A 27,500-nucleotide genomic window follows, 5' to 3' on the forward strand; every position below is an offset into this window, starting at 1 on the left:
GTGAGTGAGATGTCAGCTGAGATGAGAGAAATGGTGAGATGATTAAATCACATCCTCCTCTCATCGTTCCTGCTTTTTTATTTCCTCTCAGTTGAAGAGCTCCGATTTCACTTCACATCATCTCTCTGTCCTCATAAACACCCTTACTGCAGTCACTATAACAAAGAGCTGAGAAACGGCTGGACTAGAGGCGGGGCTAAAGGCAGGGTTGTAGATTGTTTGGGGCAGAATTACAGCCAGGACTAAGAATGTGGTTATGAACTGGGTGAGTAAAGACTGGGAGGGGTTAGAGGCGGAGTTATGGGCTAGATTAAAGGCTGGGTAGGGATGGAGTTGTGGGCTGGTTTAGGTGCAGGGCTACAGACTAGGCTAAATGCTAGAGACTGGTTTATGGGCTAGGATAAAGGCTGGGTGGGGTTAGAGGCGGGGCTAGGGGCTAGGATAAAGGCTGGGTGGGGTTAGAGGCGGGGCTAGGGGCTAGGATAAAGGCTGGGTGGGGTTAGAGGCGGGGTTAGGGCCTAGGATATAGGATTGGATTAGAGGCTAAATTTCGACACATCATTGTTTATTTAAATTGATATGAGTAATTTATTTATGGATCTTTAATGTTCTGTGATGTATATCGTGTGTGTATAAATCAGATGTTTTTAATGTATAGATGGTAAATAAACCTAAATGTAACTGATTAAGTTAAATATGAGTCCTGATGTTAGAGATCTGTAACGCGTATAAAACGCCCTCTTCGCTTATTAAATTATAGATAGAAAAAAAATATATAAAAAAAAAACTTTTAAAAAATGATGTACAAACTCCTAATTTGACACAGATGTTGCTATAGTAACTAAACGAACTAAGATAACTGAAGTAAGAAAGGCGTGTGTGTGAATATTCATCATGTTTCAGTGTTTGTGTGTTAAATAATTGCTTTTTTATTTTAGGTGACATCACACAAAAAGGATACGAGAAGAAGAGGGCCAAGTTACTCGCCCCGTACACGACCCAGACACAAAGTACGACCCCGCTGGACCTTCTCTCTCTCTTCACACTCCTCACACACTTCCTGTTTCTTCTCTTCCGCCTCACATCTCTGATGCTTTGTGGGGTTTTGTGATGTATAGATGGTGATATAAAATATACGTCTGAAGTACCGTATTTGTGTTTTAATGCCTTATGAACACCTTTAACCTCATTAGAAATCTGCAGCCGCTGAATGTTCAGTTCTGTCGTTCTAAACCGTACACTGAGAGGAGTTACACGCTTAAAGGAGCTGCAGGCAAGATTTGCCAAAATGAGTTAAGATTAGGTCTCAACAGTTAAGTAGGTGGGTTCTTTAGGCTCCACCCCCAATTTCTGCCAATGTACACAGAGCTCCACCCCCAGGAACCTGGCTTGTAGAGTTCAGCTAGACGTATACTGCGTTCATGGTGCCTTGTGAGTAGTAACGTGTAATAACATCATTTCCCACCTTGACCCATTCGACGTGCAAAGTGGAAATAAACACGTGTGCGCCTCAGTGAAAACGTGTGCTTTGTTTGCTCTGTCAGAGCACAGCTCATAAAAAGCTTAGTTTAGTATAGATTTAACAGAGTACTGCGTCTGTATATTAACTGATTAAAGCCAATGCTGCTATAAACTAATGTAAGAGTAGAGGAGTTGGACTGTACGCTGTTCACAGCGTGAGCGGCCATTTTGTTTTGACGTCACTCTGTACATGGGCAAGGAGCTGGTAGGGTTAGGGTTAGGATTTTCCCAGTTCGCCTCAAACGCAGCATTAGCATGCTAAGGTCTGCCATGACATCACTTTCAGGTGCATCCGGTCAATTTGTACGGGTGTTATTATGAGTCCACAACTTTAAATTTGCATCATTTTCACACGAATTTACATACTATGTCACCCGTATATATATTTCGCCGTTACTATGACAACCACCTTGTTTTCATCACTAACATCACTAACTAATATAGCTAGCTACATAGTTACACTTCAGGTTCTGTAGCTAAAAGTTTCTGCGTACCATCTAATAATTTGCATATGAGTAGTGATTGGTCCGAAGCTCGTAATTTAGTGACATCACAAACCGAGCTCATACATAGCTCCGCCCCGAATACGTTTTACACAAATACTGAGAAAATGACTGATTTAAGTAGAATTTAGTAAAAAACAATGTTGAACCAAATCTACAGAGTGAAACATTTAAAGATCTTGTCTTTTTTTAATTTATAGATTTGACTCCGCCCCCACAGTATGATGGACAGGAACCTGGTCCAAGTTCTGCTACTGTACCTAGCAACGCCTCCTCAAGCTCCTCCTCCTCTCGGCATCGTCGTGCACGGCGAGCACACAGGAGCGGTGGCACTCGGGATGAGCGTTACAGATCAGGTAATAACACACACACACACACACACACACACACACACACACACAGCAGCTATAATCAGGGCTTAATGAGTGTTTATAAACACAGTTATCCAGCAGAGAGAATCAACTTCAGGGAAATCTGTACATTTCCATTTGACCCTGAGAATAATCCTAATACAAAATATCTGCAAATAAACCTGATAGAAGTATATTAAAGTGATGCGAATCACACACTCGTAGCTTTCAGCAGAAATCCTCCTCTGTTTACAGGCAAATGTCTTATACCTGATCTCGATATAAATTATTCCGAATATTCATACTGAGAGTGACATGAAGTATGAATAATCAAAATGAAACTTAAGGTATGCTCAGGGGGAGGAGTTTGGCAGGAAAGGGGCGTGTGTTATTTATCCGCAGTGCTAAACTTTAATACAGTCAGATTTTATTGATCAACTGTCTCTCTGTCTCTGTCTCTCTCTCTCTCTCTCTCTCTGTGTCTGTCTCTCTCTCTCTCTCTCTCTCTGTGTCTGTCTCTCTGTCTCTCTCTCTGTGTCTGTCTCTCTGTCTCTCTCTCGGTCTCTCTGTCTCTCTCTCTGTGTCTGTCTCTCTCTCTGTGTCTGTCTCTCTCTCTGTGTCTGTCTCTCTGTCTCTCTCTCTCTGTCTCTCTCTCTCTGTCTGTCTGTCTCTCTCTCTGTGTCTGTCTCTCTGTTTGTCTCTCTCTCTCTGTCTGTCTCTCTCTCTGTGTCTGTCTCTCTCTCTCTGTGTCTGTCTCTCTCTCTCTCTCTGTCTCTCTCTGTCTGTCTATCTCTCTCTCTGTGTCTGTCTCTCTCTCTCTCTCTCTCTTTCTTTTTGTCTGTGTCTATCTGTGTCTCTCTTGCTCTGTTTGTTTCTGTCTGTCTATTTGTCTATATCTCTCTCTCTCTCTGTTTCTGTCTGTCCATTTTTCTGTCTGTCTCTTTGTCTCTCTGTCTCTCTCTTTGTCTCTCTAACCCTCGCTCTGTCTGTTTCTGTCTGTCTGTCTCTCGTTTTCTCTCTGTCTGTCTCTCCCCCCCTTTCTCTCCCTGTGTGTGTCTGTGTGTGTCTGTCTGTGTGTGTGTGTGTGTGTGTGTGTGTGTGTGTGTGTGTGTGTGTGTGAGACAGATATACACACTGAAGCTGTTCAGGCTGCTTTGGCCAAACACAAAGAAGAGAAAATGGCACTGCCGATGCCGACCAAACGCCGCTCAGCGTACGTGCAGTCACCCATCGACAACTGCAGCCCACCAGGTACACACACACACACACACACACACACACACACACTATTATCGTGTACTTACTTGGTGGTTCTCCTCACTGTCCCTCTGTTCCGACCCGTCAGACTCGTCCTCGTCCTCGGATGATGAAAGCGAGTCGGGGGCCAGCGGGGGTCAGCAGCCATCTCCAGACTCGTGGATGAACAGCTCCATCCCGGGTTCCTCCACCTCGTCCTCCTCAGCATCCTCCACCATGTCTCATGGAGAGTCTCGTCCTCCTCAGGCCCCTCAGCCACAGAGTCAACACACACACACACAGCCACCACACTCGCACTCGCAGCCGTCCGCCCTCGCCGAGGCCTTCGCCCACGCCTGCATCGGTGAGTCCTGTCTCACACACACAACTGTCCGAGCTCTCTGGGTGGGAGGGGCATACTCACGCTCCCTTGTCAATCACAGTGCTCACTTAAGCTTGGTTATGTTGGCTAGTTAGCAGGCTAGAAGTCTTTACCATCTGATCTGGAAAACAATTACCAGAGGTGACGGTGGTGAGGAAAAACTCCCTGAGATGATATGAGGAAGAAACCTTGAGAGGAACCAGACTCAGAAGGGAACCCGTCCTGAGGTTAACATGATGTGTGTGTGTGTGTGTGTGTGTGTGTGTGTGTGTGTGTGTGAGACAGATCCAGCAGGACTCGGTGGTCTGGGTGCTGATGGCGAGTCTTCGAATCAGACACGAAATCGAGGATCACGTGTGGATCTGCCGTCTAACGCCGTGGTGAGAGGAATGAGTCGTGGACAGAGCAGATCCAGCATGATTGAGACCGCAGACGGTACTGAGACTGTGTGTGTGTGTGTGTGTGTGTCTGAGTCTCTGTCTGAGTCTCCATATGACTGTCTGAATGTCTGTCTGAGTCTCCATATGACTGTCTGAGTGTCCGTCTGAGTCTCCATATGACTGTCTGAGTGTCCGTCTGAGTCTCCATATGACTGTCTGAGTGTCCGTCTGAATCTCCGTATGACTGTCTGAGTGTCCGTCTGAATCTCCGTATGACTGTCTGAGTGTCCGTCTGAATCTCCATATGACTGTCTGAGTGTCCGTCTGAGTCTCCATATGACTGTCTGAGTGTCCGTCTGAGACTCTGCATTACTTATAGCTCTCCACTGAACAACGCAGCAAAAACAAAAAAAAAAAAATCACTATCCGTATCCTGGCCCAAACACAAGGGTGCCAATACTTTAATGTTTAATGGAGAGAAAAAAGCAAAAGGGCACTTGTATTGTATTGTACTGTCTGCAGGGTACAAAATGAAGTGAATAGGAAGCTTGTTGATATTTGGCCTAACTAGAAGACCGTGGATTTGTCCTGGATCTCTGGATACGAAAGTTAAATAACGATAAGAAAAGTTTACTACGAATATAAAAATAAAAAGTGAATCAGAAACATTAAATTACCTTTTGACCAATCGATGGTCTGCAGTGTTTTTAGCCCCGTCCACACGTCCCAGCTCTGCTCACCTGATACCTGGGCCAGAAGTTAGTTCAGTGCAGCTCATGTGTCAGTGGAAATAGTGACAGGATTCTGGGTAATAACTGAAGCCAGCTCCAGGTTTCGGTGGAAAAACAACACTTCTTATAGTTACAGTACTGTCATTTTTGTTACCATGATGATGCAACTGCTTTTACTGTTGTCATGGTAACCACAGCTCATGTTTGTTTATAATGTGCTCAATAAATGTGCATAGTTTTATGTCTGACAATGATGAAAGTTGGTGAATTGATCTCTCTCTCTCTCTCACACACACACACACACACACACACACACACACACACACACAGTGACTTTCATTTATTAATCAATAATGTATTTTTTTCTTTTTCCTTTCCACTCTTTCTCTACGTGTGTCATGCTGCTTTTCATTGCTTTTCTCTGTTAGTGAGAAGAGTGGGGAAAGGTAATGCTTAGCCGTAACCATGCCCTGCAGTTAGGTCTTGTCCCTCGGCCTGCTTTCAGTGTGTGTGTGTGTGTGTGTGTGTGTGTGTGTGTGTGTGTGTGTGTGTGAATGTGTGTGTGTGTAGATTGATGTGAAGGTGTGTGTTGAAGCACTCCTGTAGAGTCGCTCCCTCCGTTTATTCCCTTTATCTTCCCGGTCCAGGGTCCTCATTTATCGGTGATGCACACACTCTACAAACATTTTAACGAACATTGTGAGATTTTTCAAAAAGTTAAAAATGTCTTAAACATGGCCAGATGTCCAGAAACTCACTACAATGCCTAGAGTTCCGAGCATATTTCTATTTTCTCTTATTTCAGGAATGAATAGGATCCCTGTGGCTAATTTACTTTCTCCTGCCAGCTGCTGAGAAGTTCTCTACAGGGGGCATTTCACTGACGATTCTTAGAGAAACTGTAAATGAATACGTGGAAAATAATACAGGACCTAAAACACTGACTTGTGGGACACCATGATGCAGTTTTTCGGCTCTGAAGTTTTATAATAGCGATTAACCCTAACAAACTGGTTACAGTATAAAACCAGTCCAGAACTTGTCTAAACCAACCATCTATCGCTAGTGTGTGAAATGTTATACGTGAGATACGTGAGGTCCCTGGTCTTTAGACACCTGAACGGAGAAGTTCTGAAGTTGTGAACTCATCTGGAGCTGGTCTGCAACAGTGAGGAACATGTGTGTGCTCTGGTCATGCCCTGCTTGGCTGAGTCAGGATGGTGTTTGTGTGTTTGTGTACGTGTGCTCGTCTGTCTCACCCCCTCACCTGCCTGGTCCTGGTCCTGCTCTAGGTGTTCCTGTGTCCAGTCGTGTGTCCACTAAGATCCAGCAGCTTCTCAACACCCTGAAACGACCCAAACGACCTCCACTCAGCGAGTTTTTCATGGATGACCAAGAGGAGATTGTAGAAGGTGTGTGGCTTCACGTATACAACACTCCACAATACCAGGCTAATACCCTAATTCCTTTATTGAGGCACAAAAACTTAGTCTCTCACTCACACACACACACACACACACACACACACACACACACACACACACACACACATAAAAATACAACACACGGATGCTTGGTGTCATTTTTTACAAAGGTTTGTCTGTTTGAATACTTGTCTCACAGTCCCTCGGCCGGACCCGAACACCCCGAGGCCGGAGGGCCGTCAGATAATCCCAGTGAAGGGAGAGCCGCTGGGCGTGGTCAGTAACTGGCCCCCCGCCCTGCAGGCTGCACTGGCCCGATGGGGTGCTACTCAGGGCAAAAGCCCCGCCCTCACAACCCTGGACATTACAGGAAAACCACTCTACACTCTCACATATGGTAAAAGGAAATACATTTAATTAAGAATAAACTGATGTTTACAGTTGTGGTAAAATGCTTGCTCACACAGTAAGTGTTTATTTGGTGTGTGTTTCCAAGGGAAACTGTGGAGTCGTAGTGTTAAACTGGCCTACACCCTTCTGAACAAACTGGGAACCAAGAACGAGCAGGTGCTCAAGCCTGGAGACCGGGTGAGCAAAACACAGTATCATTAAAAAAACAAACCTTATGTCAGACAGACTGGAGAATCAATTTAGAAATGATGGATTTGAAATGTTATTTTTGAGATTTGTAAAAAAAAAAATGTAAAAAATTTTGTCAAGTAATGTCATAATATTATGTAATTATGGTAAAATACAATTATAATGAAGTTTTGGTCATGAAAAAAAGTTTTTAGAAACTTTAATCCCTGGAAATGTGTTAAATGTGAATGTTGAGCTGCTGATGGTGACTTGCTGTTACCCACAGGTGGCACTCGTGTACCCGAACAGTGACCCAGGCATGTTTTGGGTGGCATTTTATGGCTGTTTGCTGGCAGAGGTCATTCCTGTGCCAATAGAGGTGCCGCTGTCCCGCAAGGTAAATACAGCATTGCTCACATTGCCTTACAGCCCACCCTACAGCCCACCCTACAGTCTACATTACAGCCCACCCTACAGTCCACCCTACAGTGCACCCTACAGTCCACACTACAGTCCACAATACAGTGCACCCTACAGCCCACCCTACAGTCTACATTACAGTCCACCCTACAGTCCACCCTACAGTCCACCCTACAGTCCACCCTACAGTCTACATTACAGCCCACCCTACAGTCCACCCTACAGTCTACATTACAGCCCACCCTACAGTCCACCCTACTATCCACCCTACAGTCTACACTACAGTCTACACTACAGTCCACAATACAGTGCACCCTACAGTCCACCCTACAGTCTACGTTACAGCCCACACTACAGCCGACCCTATAGCCCATCCTACCGCCCACCCTACAGTCCACCCTACAGTCCACCCTACAGTCCCCAATACAGTGCACCCTACAGCCCACCCTACGGCCCACCCTACAGCCCACCCTATAGTCCATCCTACAGCCCACCTTACATTCTACACTACAGCCCACCCTACAGTCCATCCTATGACCCACCCTACAGCCCACCCTACAGTCCATCCTATGACCCACCCTACAGCCAACCCTACGGCCCACCCTACAGCCCACCCTACGGCCCACCCTACAGCCCACCCTACAGTCCATCCTATGACCCACCCTACAGCCCACCCTACGGCCCACCCTACAGTCCATCCTACAGCCTACCCTAGTATACATTACATCCCACCCTACAGTCCACCCTACAGTCCACCCTACAGTCTACACTACAGCCCATGCTATAGCTCATGTTTTAATCCTTGATTTTATTATTTAATAACAAACTGAGAAAAATGCAACAGATTAAGTGCAAAACTTCAGATCTCTTCTTCATATCAACTAGATTCAGCAAGCTAGCTGAAAATGTAGCACACACACTATCAAGAATTATAGTGACACCTCACAAATTCAGACATCAGGTGTGAGTGTGTTTGTGTGCATGAGTGTTTGTGTTTGTGTGTGTTTACGTGTGTGTGTGTGTTTACAGGATGCAGGCAGCAGTCAGGTGGGCTTCCTGTTAGGGAGCTGTGGTGTGAGTCTCGCGCTGACCAGTGAGATCTGTCTGAAGGGTCTCCCGAAGACCTCCACTGGAGAAATCCTGCAGTTCAAAGGTCAGATCCTCGATCCGAGCGGTGGTGGGGGTGGGGTGGGGTCGGGGTGGGGTGGGGGTTGGGGGGGTTGGGTTGGGGGGGGGGGCTGGGTGGAATCTTGGAAATGTTGCTAATGTTTATTAAAGACATTGATTCAGAAATTTGTAGCACTTCGTAAGGATAAATTTATTTTGGACTTCAGATGATTAACTCATGAGACTGAACGTTATTAGCTGATGTTCTGTTCGGACTTTTTTTTCACAGGCTGGCCAAGACTGAAGTGGGTGATTACTGACTCTAAATATCTCACCAAACCTTCGAAAGACTGGCAGCCGCACATCCCCACTGCTAACACCGACACGGCGTATATAGAGGTGCAGCTTAGTTTCTGTGTGCTGACACAAAGTCATGGCTTTTATTCTATACATGGAAATAAGAGTGTCTCTGCATACAGAATTCCTATATGCTAATGTATTAGCCATGTTGCTACCATGTGCTGACAGGATTTCTGAGTCATATGCATGAATGCTGATATTCCTCACTGTTAACAGTAGCTAGCGAGCTAACCCGCTAACCTGACAGGAGTTTTAAGTCATACTCATAACTGTTTTGTGATTTTCACTGCTAATGATAATTATGCTAAATGTAGCTAAATATTTAGAGGATTTAAAAAAATAATGTACTTAAATGTTTATATTCTTTTTTGCCCTAGCTAGCTAGCTAACGTGAGCTAATCTGACAGGATTTCTGAGAGGATTTTGAAGTCATTCATAAATGTTAGTAAGTGATTTGTTCGGTATTGATTTCTGAAGGAATTTTTAAGTCATTGCTTTCTATGTCTCTCTCTGTCTGTCTGGCTGTCTGTCTGTCTCTCTCTCGCTGTCTCTCTCAGTATAAGGCGAGTAAGGATGGGACAGTGGTGGGCGTAGCTGTGTCGAAGATAGCCATGCTAACACACTGTCAGGCGCTCTCACAGGCCTGTAACTACTGCGAGGGTGAGTCACAGAGTCACTCATTCACCATGTAGTGTCTGAAATCAGACAGCTTCACTGTGTGTGTGTGTGTGTGTGTGTGTGTGTGTGTGTGTGCACTCAGGTGAAACACTGGTGAACGTTTTGGACTTTAAGAAGGACATGGGTCTTTGGCACGGCATCCTCACAGTGAGTGCTGGGGGTTTGAGTGCTTAATGTTCAAACAGATAACGTATTTAAATATATGCGAATATTAATGAGTGTGTAATGTTACAGTATCAGTGAACATTAAGAGCAGCTACACTGTGTGTTCCTAACAAATGTACATCCGGTGTAGTCCACTCTATACACTCACTACATGGAGTATAAGATAATGTTTAATGTGTGTGTGCGTGTGTGTGTGTGTGTGTGTGTGTGTGTGTGTGTGTGACAGAGTGTGATGAACCGGATTCATGCCATCAGTGTCCCATATGCAGTAATGAAGGCGTGTCCTCTGTCTTGGGTCCAGCGTGTTCACATACACAAAGGTACTGACACATGCACACACACATTCACACACACACACGCACACACATTTTACATTCTGAGAGCTGCATTTTGAGGTGTGTTTGTGTGTGTGTGCAGCACGTGTTGCCTTGGTGAAGTGTCGTGACCTGCACTGGGCCATGATGGCACACAAGGAGCAGAGAGACATCAGTCTGTCTTCACTGCGTATGCTGATCGTCGCTGATGGAGCCAATCCCTGTGAGACAACACTCACTCACACACACACTCTCACACACACTCACACACACACACACTCACTCTCACACACACACACACTCACACACTCTCTCACACACACACACACTCTCTCACACACACAATCTCTCACACACACACACACAATCTCTCACACACACACACACACTCACACACACAATCTCTCACACACACACTCACACACACACTCACACACACACTCACACGCACACAAAAATGCTGTTCATATCAGCAAAGTAACTAAAAATTACAGGGCATTACAAGCACAGCACCATGAGAGGATTTTAATACAATTATTACTCTCTCTCTGTCTGTCTCTCTCTCTGTCTGTCTGTCTCTCTCTCTCTGTCTCTCTCTCTGTCTTTCTGTCTGTCTCTCTGTCTCTCTCTCTGTCTTTCTGTCTCTCTGTCTCTCTCTCTGTCTCTCTCTCTCTGTCTCTCTCTCTGTCTGTCTCTCTCTCTCTCTCTCTCTGTCTCTCTCTCTCTCTCTCTCTCTGTCTCTCTCTCTCTCTCTCTCTCTCTGTCTCTCTCTCTCTCTGTCTTTCTGTCTCTCTCTCTCTCTCTCTGTCTCTCTCGCTGTCTCCGTCTCTCTCTCTCACTTTCTCTCTCTGTCTCTGTCTCCGTCTCTCTCTCTCTGTGTCCGTCTCTCTCTCTCTCTCTCTGTGTGTCTCTCTCAGGGTCTGTGTCATCATGTGATGCGTTCCTGAACGTGTTTCAGTCTCATGGGTTGAAGCCGGAGGTGATTTGTCCGTGTGCCACGTCCCCCGAGGCCATGACTGTGGCCATACGCAGGTGTGTACTGAGGAACCACGCCCTCTCCTCTTAAACACCACTGCAGCACCACTAGCTCCTCTAAGCGAGAGGGCGTTTTCACATGTCGCGGAACCAAAATGGTTGTCAAGTCACGTACGTTTTACGTTAAAAAAGGAAGCAGACAAAGATTCTGGAGTGACGTCTAGATATCCCGAATCCAGAAGTCTCGATGGAGATGCGAGTACCGAATAAACTCAGAATTATTTTTACATACCGGTGACTGAAAGTCTTCGCTGCTGATGAGGTTAATTATATATAATTATATAAATAGATCCACTGATAAATGGGCGTTAACGGGTGTGCTTGTGACGTCTTCAAAAATTATACACGCAGCAGAAATGACGAATCGAAACGTTCACGCGTCCGGGTTCTGACATCGCCGCAGCCATCCCTGTCTGAGTGTCGAAGAGAACGTGATTGGTCAAAATCATAAATCGTGAAGACAAACCTGCGATGACGTGAACCTCACACATGCGCATTATAGATGTTCTGACGTAAATTCCCATGCGTATGCAGACCTGGAGTTCCCGGTGCTCCACTCCCCGCCCGGGCCGTGCTCTCCATGACGGGTCTGAGTCACGGGGTCATCAGGGTCAACACAGAGGACAAGAACTCCGCCCTCACTGTGCAGGACGTGGGTCATGTGATGCCTGGAGGTGAGTGACTTCTTGCTGTTTACACATGTGGCCTTTCCTATCAAAGTTTTGGATGCGGAACACACAGAGAGTTCAGCTTTTATTAGGAATTTTTCAAAATAGAGTTTATCCCCATTTAAAAAAATAAAACCTCATGGGGGTACAAACTTTTGCACTGTGTGCTGTGTTTCAGCACTGATGTGTATCGTGAAGCCAGACGGGCCGCCGATGCTCTGTAAGACGGATGAAATTGGAGAGATCGTGGTAAACTCTCGCGCCGGAGGAACCTTGTACTACGGCCTGCAGGGAGTCACCAAGAACACGTTTGAGGTCTGGGTAGAGACACACACGCGCACACCGTACACACACACACACACACACACGCACACGCACAGACACACACGCACACATACACACATGCACACATACACACGCACATACACACACACACGCATACGCACAGACACACATACACACACACACGCGCACGCATACACACACGCACACATACACACACACACGCATACGCACAGACACACATACACACACACACGCGCACGCATACACACACACACGCATACGCACAGACACACATACACACACACGCATACGCACAGACACACACACACACACAGACACACACGCACGTATACATGCATGCACACATACACACACACACGCACAGACACATGCGCACACATACACACATGCACACATACACACGCACAGACACACACACATGCATACACACATACACACACACACGCATACGCACAGACACACATACACACACACACACATACACAGACACACGCGCACGCATACACACATGCACACATACACACGCATAGACACACATGCATACACGCATGCATACACACACACACTCACGTACACACACACACACGCACATTTTTCGCAAAATGTAATGAATCAGATGTCCTTGAATCCTGCAGGTGATCCCTGTGAATGCGAGTGGAACTCCTATCGGGGAAATCCCGTTCGTGCGCTCAGGACTGCTGGGATTTGTCGGACCAGTAAGACTCGAGACTTTTCTGTTGAATCATTTTTAAATGTGTATTTCCTGTTATTTTTAATGAAGATATTAGTCATTCAATTCTACAGTCGTGAGGTTTAAGGTTGAAAACGACGTGTTGGGAGTGAGTTCCCGCTCCTGCGTCGTTAGTAGACGTGGTTTAAAGGCGTTCGCCGTCGCGCCGTGTGTTCCAGGGTAGTCTGATATTCGTGGTGGGGAAGAACGAGGGCTTGCTGATGGTCAGTGGGCGTCGCCACAACGCTGACGACCTGGTGGCTACAGCTCTCGCCGTGGAGCCGGTCAAGACCGTGTACAGGGGCAGGTGTGTGGGTTATTTATACACTGACACCCAGGGGCCAATGGAGTGAAATTCAGAAATGAACGTGTGAAGCCCCGCCCACACGTTTACCAATATTTTTGAAAATGTATGGAATGAAAATGTAGATTTTTACCCTTTCCTTTATTTCCAAAAAATTCCCGTCCACATGAACTGTTTTTATTTTTATTTTTTACATCAGTAAAAAATATTCCTGTCTACGCAACAACGCGGAACGTTTTCATATCACTCACACGATCGCGCTTTGTTCCGAAGTTAGTGATTTAAAATACATTTTTGTGAAACCTCTTTTCAAAAAGATCATTCTTCATTTCTTCAGGTTTGTGTCATATCATGAAATAGATTGTCTTTGTGCATGTGTGTGTGCATGTGTGTGTGCATGTGTGTGTGTGCATGTGTGTGTGTGCATATGTGTGCGTGCGTGTGTGTGTGTTGCAGGATCGCAGTGTTCTCAGTGACGGTGTTCTACGATGAGCGGATTGTGATTGTAGCGGAACAGAGACCTGATGCGAGTGAAGAGGACAGTTTTCAGTGGATGAGCAGAGTGCTACAGGTGAAACTCCTCCCATTCTCAATTAATCATCTTTAACCCCGCCTGCTCATTTACTTTAATCCCACCTCCTTGTTTACTTTAATCCCGTCTCCTCATTTACTTTAATCCCGCCTCCTCATTTACTTTAATCCCACCTCCTCGTTTTCTTTAATCCCACCCCCTTGTTTACTTTAATCCCGCCTCCTCATTTACTTTAATCCCGCCTCCTCATTTACTTTAATCCCGCCTCCTCATTTACTTTAATCCCACCTTCCCACCTCCTTGTTTACTTTAATCCCGCCTCCTCATTTACTTTAATCCCGCCTCCTCATTTACTTTAATCCCACCTTCCCACCTCCTTGTTTACTTTAATCCCGCCTCCTCATTTACTTTAATCCCGCCTCCTCATTTACTTTAATCCCGCCTCCTCATTTACTTTAATCCCGCCTCCTCATTTACTTTAATCCCACCTTCCCACCTCCTTGTTTACTTTAATCCCGCCTCCTCATTTACTTTAATCCCGCCTCCTCATTTACTTTAATCCCACCTTCCCACCTCCTTGTTTACTTTAATCCCGCCTCCTCATTTACTTTAATCCCGCCTCCTCATTTACTTTAATCCCACCTCCTCGTTTTCTTTAATCCCACCTCCTTGTTTACTTTTTAATCCCGCCTCCTCATTTTCTCACTTCTCATTTAAGGAAAGATGATTGTACTCATCACGTGACTTGTTTTTTATCTGTTTTTAAGCAAGGCATATACGCGGAGTTTCTTAAAAAGGATTTATACACATGCAGCGTATTTTAATTAAGGTGATTACTTTTGTATTTGTGGTTTTTATTTTTGTGTGCTTTTTTGCGGAGGCTTGGAGATTATACGTTTATAGTGTAGGTTATAACGTCACACGGCAAAATAAAAAAAGATTTTGGAACCGGTGTATCCATGACCCAAAATCCTCTTCTCTCCTCATTCCTTGATTCCTCTAAGTGCTTTTTATAGAGATGGCAGGGTCATGGGTTGAAAGAGATCGAAGGATTGAGAATACATCAAAGTGGAAATAGTGTGAAAGTGGATAAAGCTGAAAGGTCTCTGGCGCCCTCTGGTGGCTGCAGTATAATTCAGACTACTGCTCACAGCATTCCCTACCAGCGTGACACCACAATTCTGTACAACATGAAACAACACATTTAACACACTCAACTCTACTGTACAACAAAAAAAAAAGCAGCTCTCACACTCAAACACACAACGCGTCTGGAGAAATAGTTTAAACCTGACCCTCGTTTTAAACATGGTTACTTTATTTTCTGTGCTTCAGGCCATAGACAGCATCCATCAGGTGGGTCTGTACTGCCTGGCTCTGGTTCCTGCGAACACGCTGCCCAAAACTCCTCTGGGTGGAATTCACATCTCAGACACTAAGCAGCTCTTCCTGGAGGGGGCGCTGCATCCCTGCAACATCCTGGTGTGCCCCCACACATGTGTAACCAACATGCCCAAGCCTCGGCAGAAACAACCAGGTCAGTGTGTGTAAGTGTCTCAATGTGTCCATGTGTGTAAGTGTGTGTAAGTGTGTGTCCGTGTGTGTGTAAGTGTGTGTCCGTGTGTGTGTAAGTGTGTGTCCGTGTGTGTGTAAGTGTGTGTCAGTGTGTGTGTAAGTGTGTGTCAGTGTGTGTAAGTGTGGAGGAGCCTGAGTGTGTGTCAGTGTGTCAGTGTGTCCGTGTGTGCCCATGTGTGCCCGTGTGTGTAAGTGTGTGTCAGTGTGTGTAAGTGTGGAGGAGCCTGAGTGTGTGTCAGTGTGTCAGTGTGTCAGTGTGTGCCCATGTGTGCCCGTGTGTGTAAGTGTGTGTCAGTGTGGAGGAGCCTGAGTGTGTGTCAGTGTGTCAGTGTGTCAGTGTGTCAGTGTGTCCGTGTGTGCCCGTGTGTGTAAGTGTGTGTCAGTGTGGAGGAGCCTGAGTGTGTGTCAGTGTGTCAGTGTGTCAGTGTGTCAGTGTGTCAGTGTGTCTGTGCGTGTCTGTGCGTGTCTGTGCGTGTCTGTGTGTGTCCGTGTGTGTCCGTGTGTGTCCGTGTGTGTCCGTGTGTGTCAGTGTGGAGGAGCCTGAGTGTGTGTCAGTGTTTTTCAGTGTTTGTCAGTGTGTGTAAGTGTGTGTCCGTGTGGAGGAGCCTGAGTGTGTGTCAGTGTGTGTCAGTGTGTGTCACTGTGTGTCAGTGTGTGTAAGTGTGTGTCAGTGTGTGTAAGTGTGTGTCCGTGTGGAGGAGTCTGAGTGTGTGTCAGTGTTTTTCAGTGTTTGTCAGTGTGTGTAAGTGTGTGTCAGTGTGGAGGAGCCTGAGTGTGTGTCAGTGTTTTTCAGTGTTTGTCAGTGTGTGTAAGTGTGTGTCCGTGTGGAGGAGCCTGAGTGTGTGTCAGTGTGTGTCAGTGTGTGTCACTGTGTGTCAGTGTGTGTCAGTGTGTGTCAGTGTGTGTCAGTGTGTGTAAGTGTGTGTCAGTGTGTGTAAGTGTGTGTCCGTGTGGAGGAGTCTGAGTGTGTGTCAGTGTGTGTCACTGTGTGTCAGTGTGTGTAAGTGTGTGTCAGTGTGGAGGAGCCTGAGTGTGTGTCAGTGTGTGTCAGTGTGTGTCAGTGTGTGTCAGTGTGTGTCAGTGTGTGTCAGTGTATGTCAGTGTATGTCAGTGTGTGTAAGTGTGTGTAAGTGTGTGTAAGTGTGTGTCAGTGTGTGTAAGTGTGTGTCAGTGTGGAGGAGCCTGAGTGTGTGTCAGTGTGTGTCAGTGTGTGTCAGTGTGTGTCAGTGTGTGTCAGTGTATGTCAGTGTGTGTCAGTGTGTGTCAGTGTGTGTCAGTGTGTCAGTGTGTGTCAGTGTGTGTCAGTGTGTGTCAGTGTGTGTCAGTGTGTGTCAGTGTGTGTAAGTGTGTGTCCGTGTGGACGAGCCTGCGTGTGTAGGGTTTCTGCGGATGTTCCTTGTGTACGTGCGGTGTGTATGTGTGATGTGTATGTGTGATGTGTACGTGTACGTGCGGTGTGTACGTGCGGTGTGTACGTGCGATGTGTACGTGCGGTGTGTACGTGCGGTGTGTACGTGCGGTGTGTACGTGCGGTGTGTACGTGCGATGTGTACGTGTGATGTGTACGTGCGATGTGTACGTGTGATGTGTACGTGTGATGTGTACAGTGGGTGTAGGTCCTGCCTCCATCCTGGTTGGGAACCTGGTTGCTGGAAAGAGAATCGCTCAGGCAGCAGGAAGAGATCTGGGAATGATCGAGGACCAAGATCTGGTCAGAAAGGTGTGAACAGAACACACACTCCATCACTGTAACATACCGTGTGTGTGTGTGTGTGTGTGTGTGTGTGTGTGTGTGTGTGTGTGTGTGATTACAGCGTGGAGGAGATATCAGACGTCCCCACTCTGAATGGAAGTGTTCGGGCGGTTGTTTTGAGGTTAAATGTTTAAAGCTGTATTTTACCGTCACGTCCCCCAGCTGTAATGCGCTTCACTGGGCTTCAGGGAGAACACACACACACACACACACACACACACACACACACACACACTCTGATGAAGGAGAGAATCATCAGCGTTACATGTTCAACAGGTTTACAGATTCTTTTGTACACCAGAAAGGCTCAGTATCGGCCCCCTACACTTCCACTCGGAGTGAGGTTGTGTTCTTAGAGGAAGAGTTTAGTTCTGGTCCGTGTTGTAATGGGAACCGGGGGGACGGGGACGGGGGGACGGGGGGGAGAGGGGGAGGGGGAGTGAACGACACCAGAGTACAGCTGTGATGAACACTTACTTACGTCATGTACATGTGTCGTGTTTTAATGCCTTCCTGTGGATGTAGCTGTGTATGTGGCCCACTATGATGGTAAGAAACATTCACTGTTTTCTTTTTGTGTGTGTGTGAGCGTGTGTGTGAGCGTGTGTGTGAGCGTGTGTGTGAGCGTGTGTGTGTGAGCGTGTGTGTGTGAGCGTGCGCGTGTGAGCGTGCGCGTGTGAGCGTGTGTTTGTGTGTGTGAGCGTGTGTTTGTGTGTGTGAGCGTGTGTTTGTGCGAGTGTGCGCGTGCGAGCGTGCGCGTGTGAGCGTGTGTGTGAGCGTGCGTGTGAGCGTGCGTGTGAGAGCGTGCGCGTGTGAGCGTGCGTGTGAGAGCGTGCGTGTGTGAGCGTGCGCGTGTGAGCGTGCGCGTGTGAGCGTGCGTGTGAGCGTGCGTGTGAGCGTGCGTGTGAGAGCGTGCGTGTGAGAGCGTGCGCGTGTGAGCGTGCGCGTGTGAGCGTGTGTTTGTGTGTGAGCGTGTGTTTGTGTGTGTGAGCGTGTGTTTGTGCGAGTGTGCGCGTGCGAGCGTGCGCGTGCGAGCGTGTGTGTGAGCGTGTGTGTGAGCGTGTGTGTGAGCGTGCGTGTGAGCGTGCGTGTGAGAGCGTGCGCGTGTGAGCGTGCGTGTGAGAGCGTGCGTGTGTGAGCGTGCGCGTGTGAGCGTGCGCGTGTGAGCGTGCGTGTGAGCGTGCGTGTGAGAGCGTGCGTGTGAGAGCGTGCGTGTGAGCGTGTGTTTGTGTGTGTGAGCGTGTGTTTGTGTGAGCGTGTGTTTGTGTGAGCGTGTGCGTGCGAGCGTGTGTGTGTGAGTGAGCGTGTGAGTGTGTGTGAGCGTGCGTGTGTGTGAGCGCGTGTGTGTGTTAAACTCTGCTTGTTTTACTGTCTGTCTGTCTGTCTGTATATTTATCTATCTATCTGTCTGTCTGTCTGTCTATCTGTATAGCTATCTGTCTATCTGTCACATGACCATGTGTTTCCTCTGTCCTCATTTTTTCAGTATTCTCTTGTTATTGTGATGATTCTCTTGCGTCACTCTGTGTTGTGATGGTCTTGAGTCTTATAACAGTTTTATGACTTTCTAGTCGGTTGTGTGGCGACAGCAGGCTGCTGTGTGACTGAAACACAGTGTTGTGTATCAGAGTTAATCAGGCGTGATGAAGCAGAAGATTCCCAGCCATGAGCTGATCATTTCCCTGTAGCATCACGTCCTGAAGTGCTTTATTCCTCTTTTACCACAGCAATGTACCGATGACGCACGTTACACTCTGTACAGATCTGTCCCTGTCGATGAGCTGTTACTATAGAAACAATAACGAGTGCATTAGTGTAAACCTGCGCTACTGTCAGAGCTGCTCACGTTACCTTCACCGTGTTTCAGCATCAGTATCTGACCGAGGCTCTGCAGTGGAGAGCACAGACAGACCCGGACCACGTGCTGTACGTACTGCTGAATGCAAAGGTAACACACGCACACACGCGCACACACACGCGCGCACACACACACACACACACACGCACGCACACACGCACACACACACGCACACACACGCATGCACACACGCATACACGCATACACACACGCATACACGCATACACACACGCGCACACACACGCGCATACACACACACACACACACACACACACGCACATGCAGAAGACCACATCAGGTTCCTCTCCAACACTGGACAGATGGAAAAAATTCACCTGGTCTTTCTCCAGTGTGCAGATGTACAGATATTCCTAATAAAGTGGACGGTGAGTGTACATACAAATGTCTGTTTATTATGCCTGTGTGTGTGTGTGTGTGTGTGTGTGTGTGTGTGTACAGGGTGTTGCAGTTTGCACAGCTACGTGTGTACAACTTCACAAAAGGTCTGAGAAGATCGCCGCTGCTCTCATGGAGAGAAGTGGAATTAGCATCGGAGAGAACGTTGTGCTGTTATACCCACCAGGTGAACAACACACACACACACACACACACACACACACACACACACACGGAGTCATCCATTAGGTATAACTATATCCTAATCAGACCTGGTATTAACATCCATCTCTCATGTAAAAAAAAAAAAAGATTTAATATGCAATATGTGAATGCATAATGAATATTAATGAGGGTACACTGAATATTAATGAGTGGACACTGAACATTAATGAGTGCGCAATGAGTATTAATGAGTGTATAATGAATATTCATGCGTGTATAATGAATATTAATCCGTGTGTAATGAATATTAATCCGTGTGTAATGAGCGGAGACGATCACGATGAGGAAAAGATGAATAATTTCATAATCAATGTAAGATAGTTTAAATGTTTTTAGATGTTTATTCGTGCTAAAAGTATTACCATTGAAATGATTTTACCGCCAATAAATGTAGCCGCCATGTCAACATCCAGATTTGTGTGTGTGTGTGCGCGCACGTGTGTGTGTGTGTGTGTGTGTGTGTGTGTGTGTGTGTGTGCAGGTATTGATCTAATTGCAGCGTTTTATGGCTGTCTGTACGCCGGTTGTATTCCCGTCACCGTGAGGCCACCACACCCACAGAACCTCTCAGCCACGCTGCCTACAGTCCGCATGATCATCGACGTAAGTGTGTGTGTGTGTGTGTGTGTGTGTGTGTGTGTGTGTGTTTTTTTTTACGGATTTCATTTATATGCACTCTGACCAGAGTGTCAGACACTCAGTTGATTTTTTTCTCATTCCTTGTCTATTGAAATGTTCACAGTCACTCAGTTGATGAATCGTCCAATCATATTGAGTTACAGTGTCAGAGTTAGCCAATCATATAACAGGTATTAACTGTCAATCAAAAATTGTATTTCTTAATCAAAAATGTGGGGTCTATCACATTATGCATTAGCCTTAATACATTTTTTAAAAAATCATTATATATATATACATAGTGTATATCGTGTACAAAATGATTAATGTTAAAAAACATGGCTGAAACAAATTAATTAAGGGTTTGATTTAAAATATAAGACGATAATTATCGATCCGTCACACCACAGTGCTTTAATAGGAGTACGACCCCTGGGGAAGCTGATCGCCGTCAGAGCGGTAACAGTGACTCTGCTTCGTCACACACAGGTTTATTCTTTCTGAAGCTATGAATATTAGAAGAGTCGAGTCAGATGAAATGGTACCGCCTGTTGTAGGGGTGTTGGAGGGAATAATAACGGTGTGTTCCGTCTCTTACAGGTGAGTAAAGCCGCCTGCATCCTCACCACGCAGATTCTCACCAAGATTCTCAGATCTAAAGAAGCCGCTGCTTCAGTCAACATAAAAACCTGGCCCATTATAATAGACACAGGTACGAACACCCCGTCCTACATCAGCATGGACTCTTCCATGGTGCTGTCAGACAAGTCTGCTGGATATGAACTCGGAACCGAATCGCCTGGAAATGAATCTGTATTTCTGTTCACGGAAGTGTGTGGAACGGTTCTAGATCGGACACGGCTTGTCCGGGAAGATCTATCAGAGCGTTAGCATCGAGTGCTGTAGATCCGTACTGTAGAATTGTGTGTAGAAGGAATCCTGGTTATTTCTCATGCTCTTGCTTTTGTCTCTCAGATGATCTTCCTCGTAAACGTCCTCCAAACGTCTACAAACCTCCGTCTGCCGACGTGATCGCTTACCTGGACTTCAGCGTGTCCACCACGGGCATGCTCACGGGAGTCAAGGTGAGAACACACGCCGCCATCTTAATAACCGCTACACGTCATCAGTGTGCCAAAACAAACTGCTGGACATGTAACAACGAGAAAAGAAACGACTGAAACTCTAATTAAATACTAGAAGCTATGCATATGCATTAATATGCAAATTAGAGAACATCTGAGTATTTGATTGGATGTGGTGTATATCTGAGTATTTGATTGGATGTGGTGTGTATATCTGAGTATTTGATTGGATGTGGTGTATATCTGAGTATTTGATTGGATGTGGTGTGTATATCTGAGTATTTGATTGGATGTGGTGTGTATCTGAGTATTTGATTGGATGTTTGTCAGATCTCTCACTCGGCAGTCAGCGCTCTGTGTCGCTCCATAAAGCTGCAGTGTGAGCTGTACTCCTCTCGCCAACTCGCCATCTGCCTCGATCCGTACTGCGGACTCGGCTTCGTGCTCTGGTGTCTCGCCAGGTAACAACAACACACACACACATACACATTACACACACACACACACACACACACTCCAACATGTTCTCGACGTTCTTCGATACTAACCACTTCTACAAACAAACTCGCACACAGACGTGATCACAGTCTCGTGGTTGATGGAGATCAGGATGTAATTTATGATTTTATTTCTCACAGTAAATAATTCTGTGGTGTTTTGAGACCGGAGTAAATCAATCACGGGTATAATAATAATAATAATAATAATAATAATGAATAATAATGAATAATAATAATAATGAATAATAATAATAATAAGCATGTGTCAGTGCAGTGATGTTTTTATAATGTTTATGATTAGAATGGACGTGCAGATTTCAGGAGATTTTAGTTTCAGAAATAAAGAAGATTACAATGATTATGTTGTTGATATAAGAAATAGGAGAGTATTTAAGTGTGTGTGTGTGTGTGTGTGTGTGTGTGTGTGTAGTGTGTACTCAGGTCATCAGTCCATCCTGATTCCTCCTCTGGAGTTGGAGAGTTCGTTGTCTCTGTGGTTGAGCACGCTGAGTCAGTACCGCATCAGAGACACCTTCTGCTCCTACTCCGTCATGGAGCTGTGTACCAAAGGACTCGGGGGACAAACCGACATGCTGAAGGTGAACACACACACACACACACACACACACACACACACACACACACATTCTCCCACTACATTACTGCACACACACATGTTCAGAAATCTGAAACAGAAAACGAATCCCGTTACAATAATAGTGTTAAAGTATGCAGAAAAGCAGTGACTCGTGTGTGTCTGTGTGTGTGTAAAGGCTCGGGGAGTGAACCTGGCATGTGTGAGGAGTTGTGTGGTTGTAGCTGAAGAACGTCCACGTCTGGCTCTCACTCAGTCCTTCTCCAAACTGTTTAAAGACCTCGGGCTCTCCACTCGCGCCGTCAGCACCGCCTTCGGCTCCAGAGTCAACCTCGCCATCTGTCTACAGGTACAGGAGCTGTGTGTCGTCTGTGGGTCGTCTGTGGGTCGTCTGTGGGTCGTCTGTGGGTCGTCTGTGCGGCGTCTGTGCGGCGTCTGTGCGCCGTCTGTGCGTCGTCTGTGCGCCGTCGGTGTGCCGTCTGTGCGCCGTCTGTGCATCTATCTTGACACATCTTAAATCCAATTTTTATAAAGTATTTTTACCCCCAGGGCTTTATAATAAGGTGTATGTGTGTCTCAGGGTACAACTGGACCAGACCCCTCTACTGTGTATGTTGACATGAAGTCCCTCCGACATGACAGGTACAACACACACACACACACACACACACACATTGTTAAAAGCTGCACATGATTTTACATCTGTTTATATTATTCTGTAAACACATCTGTACGTATTCTCTACAGTTTTATACATTTGTGTTACTTAAATGTATATTTTCTTATTATTACTTCTGTGTTGTCTCTTGTTCTGCTGATGTAACACAGGGATTAATAAAGCCTGATCATAAAATCAAATCTATATCACACATACCTTTGGATGCAAAAGTTTGTGCACCCCTCACCAGATCACACATTTTGTTGATTTTTGAAGTGAAAAGAAATAAACACAATCTCTACAGCAGACTATTAAAAAAAATAAAATTCTGAAAATACTTTATACTTAATTAACTTAAAAATAGAAAAGAGATTTCAATAGTAATTATAATATGTGCAAAAGTTTGGACACCCCACTGAGACAGTACTCAGTAACGCCCCCTTTTGCACAGAGTTTGAAGAGTCTGAGACTTTATTACGCCCGGGAATTGTTATTCCTAATGACAGCTGCCTAATGAGGGTGTCTAAACTTTTGCACATGCCACAATTACTTGTTTACACAATTACACAGTTTACACTTATTTTCACTTTTAAAAAATCAGCAAAATATGTCATTTGTCCAGGGGTGCCCAAACTTTTGCATATAACTGTAGCTTCCAAATAAATGGAGGAATTGTTGTGAATATAGTTTAGTTAGTGTGTGTGTGTGTGTGTGTGTGTGTGTGTGTGTTTCAGGGTGAGGCTGGTCGAGAGAGGTGCGCCTCAGTCTCTTCCTCTGATGGAGTCTGGAACAGTGAGTTAAGCTCCTCCCACTTTTAAATCACATTTGAATAATTCATCACCGTCTTCTACAAACATCTTCTCATCTTCTTTGTTTAGATCCTTCCTGGTGTGAGGGTTGTGATCGTAAATCCTGAGACTAGGGGACCACTGGGAGACTCTCATCTGGGAGAGGTGTGTGTGTGTGTGTGTGTGTGTGTGTGTGTGTGTGTGTGTGTGTGTGTGTGTGTGAGAGAACCTCCCGAGGAACGTTTCCACACATTCACCCTTCTTAAAAACACCAGGAGCTATGAATATTCATGCTTATTCAAATTTGGAAACGCCCCCTCAGTTGTTAAACTCGTATTTTAGCCTCAGAGTTTAAATTTACATCCTGGTTTCCTCGCTGATGTAATTTAATCACAGCATCGAACACGTCAGAGTAGACCTCACTGTTACTATAGCAACAAGCATCTGTTCTTCACTAACGTTTTTTTTCTTTAAAAGTTCTTTTAAAGTTAGTTAGTTCCGTCCGCGCAGCGGGGCGCATCGGGCAACAAGCATTCGCCAGCGGGCTCGTTCTTCGTTTGAAATACGATCACGGTATGATACACCGAGTATTCTTCTCAGGCATCGTTGTTGAAACACATTCAGCTTGTGGATGACTGCCCTCGAGCTCTTCCAAGTTTCAGATGCATAGATGGCGGTTGGGATGATGATGCTATTAAACAGGCGAAGTTTGCTGTTGGTGTGGATAGTTCGCCGTTCTTTTAAAGGTTCTTTCCAAACTTTTTTTTTATCTCAAAAGATTTTTGTTTTTGAATCTCAAATTTCTTAAATTAAATTTTCTCTCTTTTTTAATCCTTAAAGTTTTTTTGAATTTCTTTTAAATTGTCTTAAAAACATTTTGTTTTAAAATCCTATTTTGACTTTGGTCTGTAAGAGGTGTGTGTGAGAGTGTGTGAGAGTGTGTGAGAGTGTGTGTGACTGTGTGCGTGAAGAAACAAGCATCTCTTCGCAGCGATCATGAGCTAGGCAGCATATCGTGCGTGTTCTGTAGGTAAACACTTCCTATTGGCCGTCAAGTCTGTAACTGACTGACATCACAAACCTGAGCTCATACGTTGCTCCGCCCCTTGAATCGGTTTAATCCGGACTCGCCGAGAAAGCATTTTAAATGGTTTTAAACGTGACCTTTGACCCCGCGCTCTCTTGGCGTGTCTGTCAGATCTGGGTGAACAGTCCTCACACAGCGTCTGGTTACTACACCATCTACGGAGAGGAGAGTCTGCAGGCCGACCACTTCAACACCAAGCTCAGCTTCGGAGATCCACACACACTGTGGGCCAGGACGGGGTACCTCGGCTTCGTCAAGAGGACCGAGCTCACCGACTCCAGCGGGGGTGAGACACTGGTACCGGTATTGGTACCGCTCCTTAATGTGTGTGTGTGATGACTCTGTGTGTGCTGACCCTGTGTGTGCGATGACTCGGTGTGTGATGACCCTGTGTGTGCGATGACTCGGTGTGTGATGACCCTGTGTGTGTGATGTCTCTGTGTGTGATGACCCTGTGTGTGTGATGTCTCTGTGTGTGATGACCCTGTGTGTGTGATGTCTCTGTGTGTGCTGACTCTGTGTGTGATGACTCGGTGTGTGATGTCTGTGTGTGATGCCTCTGTGTGTGATGCCTCTGTGTGTGATGTCTGTGTGCGATGTCTGTGTGTGATGTCTGTGTGCGATGTCTGTGTGTGATGACTCGGTGTGTGATGTCTGTGTGTGATGCCTCTGTGTGTGATGTCTGTGTGTGATGTCTGTGTGCGATGTCTGTGTGTGATGACTCGGTGTGTGATGTCTGTGTGTGATGACTCTGTGTGTGATGTCTGTGTGTGATGACTCTGTGTGTGATGTCTGTGTGTGATGCCTCTGTGTGTGATGTCTGTGTGTGATGACTCGGTGTGCGATGTCTGTGTGTGATGCCTCTGTGTGTGATGTCGGTGTGCGATGTCTGTGTGCGATGACTCGGTGTGTGATGTCTGTGTGTGATGCCTCTGTGTGTGATGTCTGTGTGTGATGACTCGGTGTGCGATGTCTGTGTGTGATGACTCGGTGTGTGATGTCTGTGTGTGATGCCTCTGTGTGTGATGTCTGTGTGTGATGACTCGGTGTGCGATGTCTGTGTGTGATGACTCGGTGTGCGATGTCTGTGTGTGATGCCTCTGTGTGTGATGTCTGTGTGTGATGACTCGGTGTGCGATGTCTGTGTGTGATGCCTCTGTGTGTGATGTCTGTGTGTGATGACTCGGTGTGCGATGTCTGTGTGTGATGCCTCTGTGTGTGATGTCTCTGTGTGTGATGACTCGGTGTGCGATGTCTCTGTGTGATGCCTCTGTGTGTGATGTCTCTGTGTGTGATGTCTGTGTGTGATGACTCGGTGTGTGATGTCTGTGTGTGATGCCTCTGTGTGTGATGACTCGGTGTGTGATGTCTGTGTGTGATGCCTCTGTGTGTGATGACTCGGTGTGTGATGTCTGTGTGTGATGCCTCTGTGTGTGATGTCTGTGTGTGATGACTCGGTGTGCGATGTCTCTGTGTGATGCCTCTGTGTGTGATGTCTCTGTGTGTGATGACTCGGTGTGTGATGACTCTGTGTGTGATGACTCTGTGTGTGATGCCTCTGTGTCATGGTGGTGTGTGTGTTCCGTGTCAGAGAGACATGATGCTCTGTTCATCGTTGGTTCTCTGGATGAGACTCTGGAGTTGAGAGGACTGCGCTATCACCCCATTGATATAGAGACCAGCGTGCAGCGAGCTCACCGCAGCATCGGAGAGAGGTACGAGTCCCGAAGCCCTGACACCACAGGCGGGGTCTGTTCTCTATAGACACGCCCCCTTTTTTTAAAAAGCGGAACCCATATCGATTCTGTGTCACTTCCAGAACCCGCAGTTACTGATGGTTTTAGTTGAACGCAGCGTACGAACCACAGATTGCTCTCTTGATTCTCGTTCGAAAGGTTCCTCCTCCCTCCTGTGGTAACCGTGGCAACAGCACAGCGATGTCGGTAGGTCTGTTGAATAATGCTAGCTGTCAGTCAAATCATTGGCCACGCCCTGAAAAACTTTGTGTTTTTGTTCTGGTGAAATATTGAGTAACGAGTGCTTTACTGTAACAGGACGTCCCCCAGCGTTTTACTCCTCTTACACCACCGCCATGTACCGACAATTCCCCTTTTTATTTGTTAAAGAAAACACACTTTTTGTCCGTTTATAGTTACATTAGTTCCTGTTGTCGCTTACGTTATAGCAGCTGTAAACACTCGTTCCCTCACCAGCCTCTCTCTCTTCTCTCTCTCTTTATTCTCTCTCTCTTTATTCTCTCTCTCTTTCTCCTCTTTCTCTATTCTCTCTTTTTATTCTCTGTCTTCTCTCTCTCTTTATTCCCTCTCTTTCTCCTCTTTCTCTATCCTCTCTTTTTATTCTGTCTTCTCTCTCTTTATTCCCTCTCTTTCTCCTCTTTCTCCTCTTTCTCTATCCTCTCTTTTTATTCCCTCTCTTCTCTCTCTTTATTCCCTCTCTTTCTCCTCTTTCTCGAAGTTAATAATAGGAAAAGAATCAATCGCAGCATGTTACTGATGGAGGTGTAAACTCCAGAAGAACTTGCAGCTTCACGTGTAAACGTTACATAAACGTCTCGGTACAGAAATGTGGAGCGTCTGCTGTACACGTCCCTGTGAACGAGCTGTTACTATAGAAACA

The 27,500-nt window shown here is 46.1% G+C and overlaps 1 protein-coding gene and 1 long non-coding RNA gene across 4 annotated transcripts in view; one reads left to right on the forward strand and one right to left on the reverse strand.

The window, feature by feature from the left end:
* The window catches only part of LOC128614693 (uncharacterized), a 9,196-nt gene extending 6,804 nt beyond the window's left edge, over nt 1–2,392 (reverse strand). Inside the window, exon 1 of the long non-coding RNA XR_008387086.1 lies at nt 2,285–2,392. This is a non-coding gene — a long non-coding RNA (uncharacterized LOC128614693). The remainder of the gene's footprint in view (nt 1–2,284) is intronic.
* Nucleotides 1–27,500, forward strand: part of dip2bb (disco-interacting protein 2 homolog Bb) — a 34,219-nt gene that overhangs the window by 4,334 nt on the left and 2,385 nt on the right. For 2 of the 3 annotated variants that reach the window (XR_008387084.1, XM_053636245.1), the window contains exons 2-37: nt 939–1,010; nt 2,225–2,380; nt 3,500–3,625; nt 3,720–3,974; nt 4,278–4,427; nt 6,396–6,515; nt 6,727–6,924; nt 7,024–7,115; nt 7,393–7,503; nt 8,556–8,679; nt 8,923–9,032; nt 9,551–9,653; nt 9,754–9,818; nt 10,063–10,156; nt 10,254–10,373; nt 11,068–11,182; nt 11,720–11,859; nt 12,032–12,168; nt 12,795–12,875; nt 13,069–13,196; nt 13,650–13,764; nt 15,061–15,262; nt 16,908–17,020; nt 18,921–19,001; nt 19,371–19,494; nt 20,014–20,135; nt 20,751–20,862; nt 21,126–21,235; nt 21,566–21,696; nt 22,166–22,334; nt 22,509–22,679; nt 22,911–22,972; nt 23,723–23,780; nt 23,867–23,941; nt 24,975–25,149; nt 26,455–26,578. Coding sequence is in view for 1 of the 3 variants with exons in the window: in XM_053636245.1 (XP_053492220.1) it covers nt 939–1,010; nt 2,225–2,380; nt 3,500–3,625; nt 3,720–3,974; nt 4,278–4,427; nt 6,396–6,515; nt 6,727–6,924; nt 7,024–7,115; nt 7,393–7,503; nt 8,556–8,679; nt 8,923–9,032; nt 9,551–9,653; nt 9,754–9,818; nt 10,063–10,156; nt 10,254–10,373; nt 11,068–11,182; nt 11,720–11,859; nt 12,032–12,168; nt 12,795–12,875; nt 13,069–13,196; nt 13,650–13,764; nt 15,061–15,262; nt 16,908–17,020; nt 18,921–19,001; nt 19,371–19,494; nt 20,014–20,135; nt 20,751–20,862; nt 21,126–21,235; nt 21,566–21,696; nt 22,166–22,334; nt 22,509–22,679; nt 22,911–22,972; nt 23,723–23,780; nt 23,867–23,941; nt 24,975–25,149; nt 26,455–26,578 (4,441 nt within the window). In the remaining 2 variants the exon portion in view is untranslated. Of the gene's footprint in view, nt 1–938; nt 1,011–2,224; nt 2,381–3,499; nt 3,626–3,719; nt 3,975–4,277; nt 4,428–6,395; nt 6,516–6,726; nt 6,925–7,023; nt 7,116–7,392; nt 7,504–8,555; nt 8,680–8,922; nt 9,033–9,550; nt 9,654–9,753; nt 9,819–10,062; nt 10,157–10,253; nt 10,374–11,067; nt 11,183–11,719; nt 11,860–12,031; nt 12,169–12,794; nt 12,876–13,068; nt 13,197–13,649; nt 13,765–15,060; nt 15,263–16,907; nt 17,021–18,920; nt 19,002–19,370; nt 19,495–20,013; nt 20,136–20,750; nt 20,863–21,125; nt 21,236–21,565; nt 21,697–22,165; nt 22,335–22,508; nt 22,680–22,910; nt 22,973–23,722; nt 23,781–23,866; nt 23,942–24,974; nt 25,150–26,454; nt 26,579–26,682; nt 26,807–27,500 lie in introns of all 3 variants that reach the window. The other variant, XR_008387085.1, reaches the window with a different exon arrangement.

Source organism: Ictalurus furcatus, chromosome 11, assembly GCF_023375685.1.
Source record: "Ictalurus furcatus strain D&B chromosome 11, Billie_1.0, whole genome shotgun sequence".
In the NCBI taxonomy this organism is placed as follows: Eukaryota; Metazoa; Chordata; class Actinopteri; order Siluriformes; family Ictaluridae; genus Ictalurus; species Ictalurus furcatus.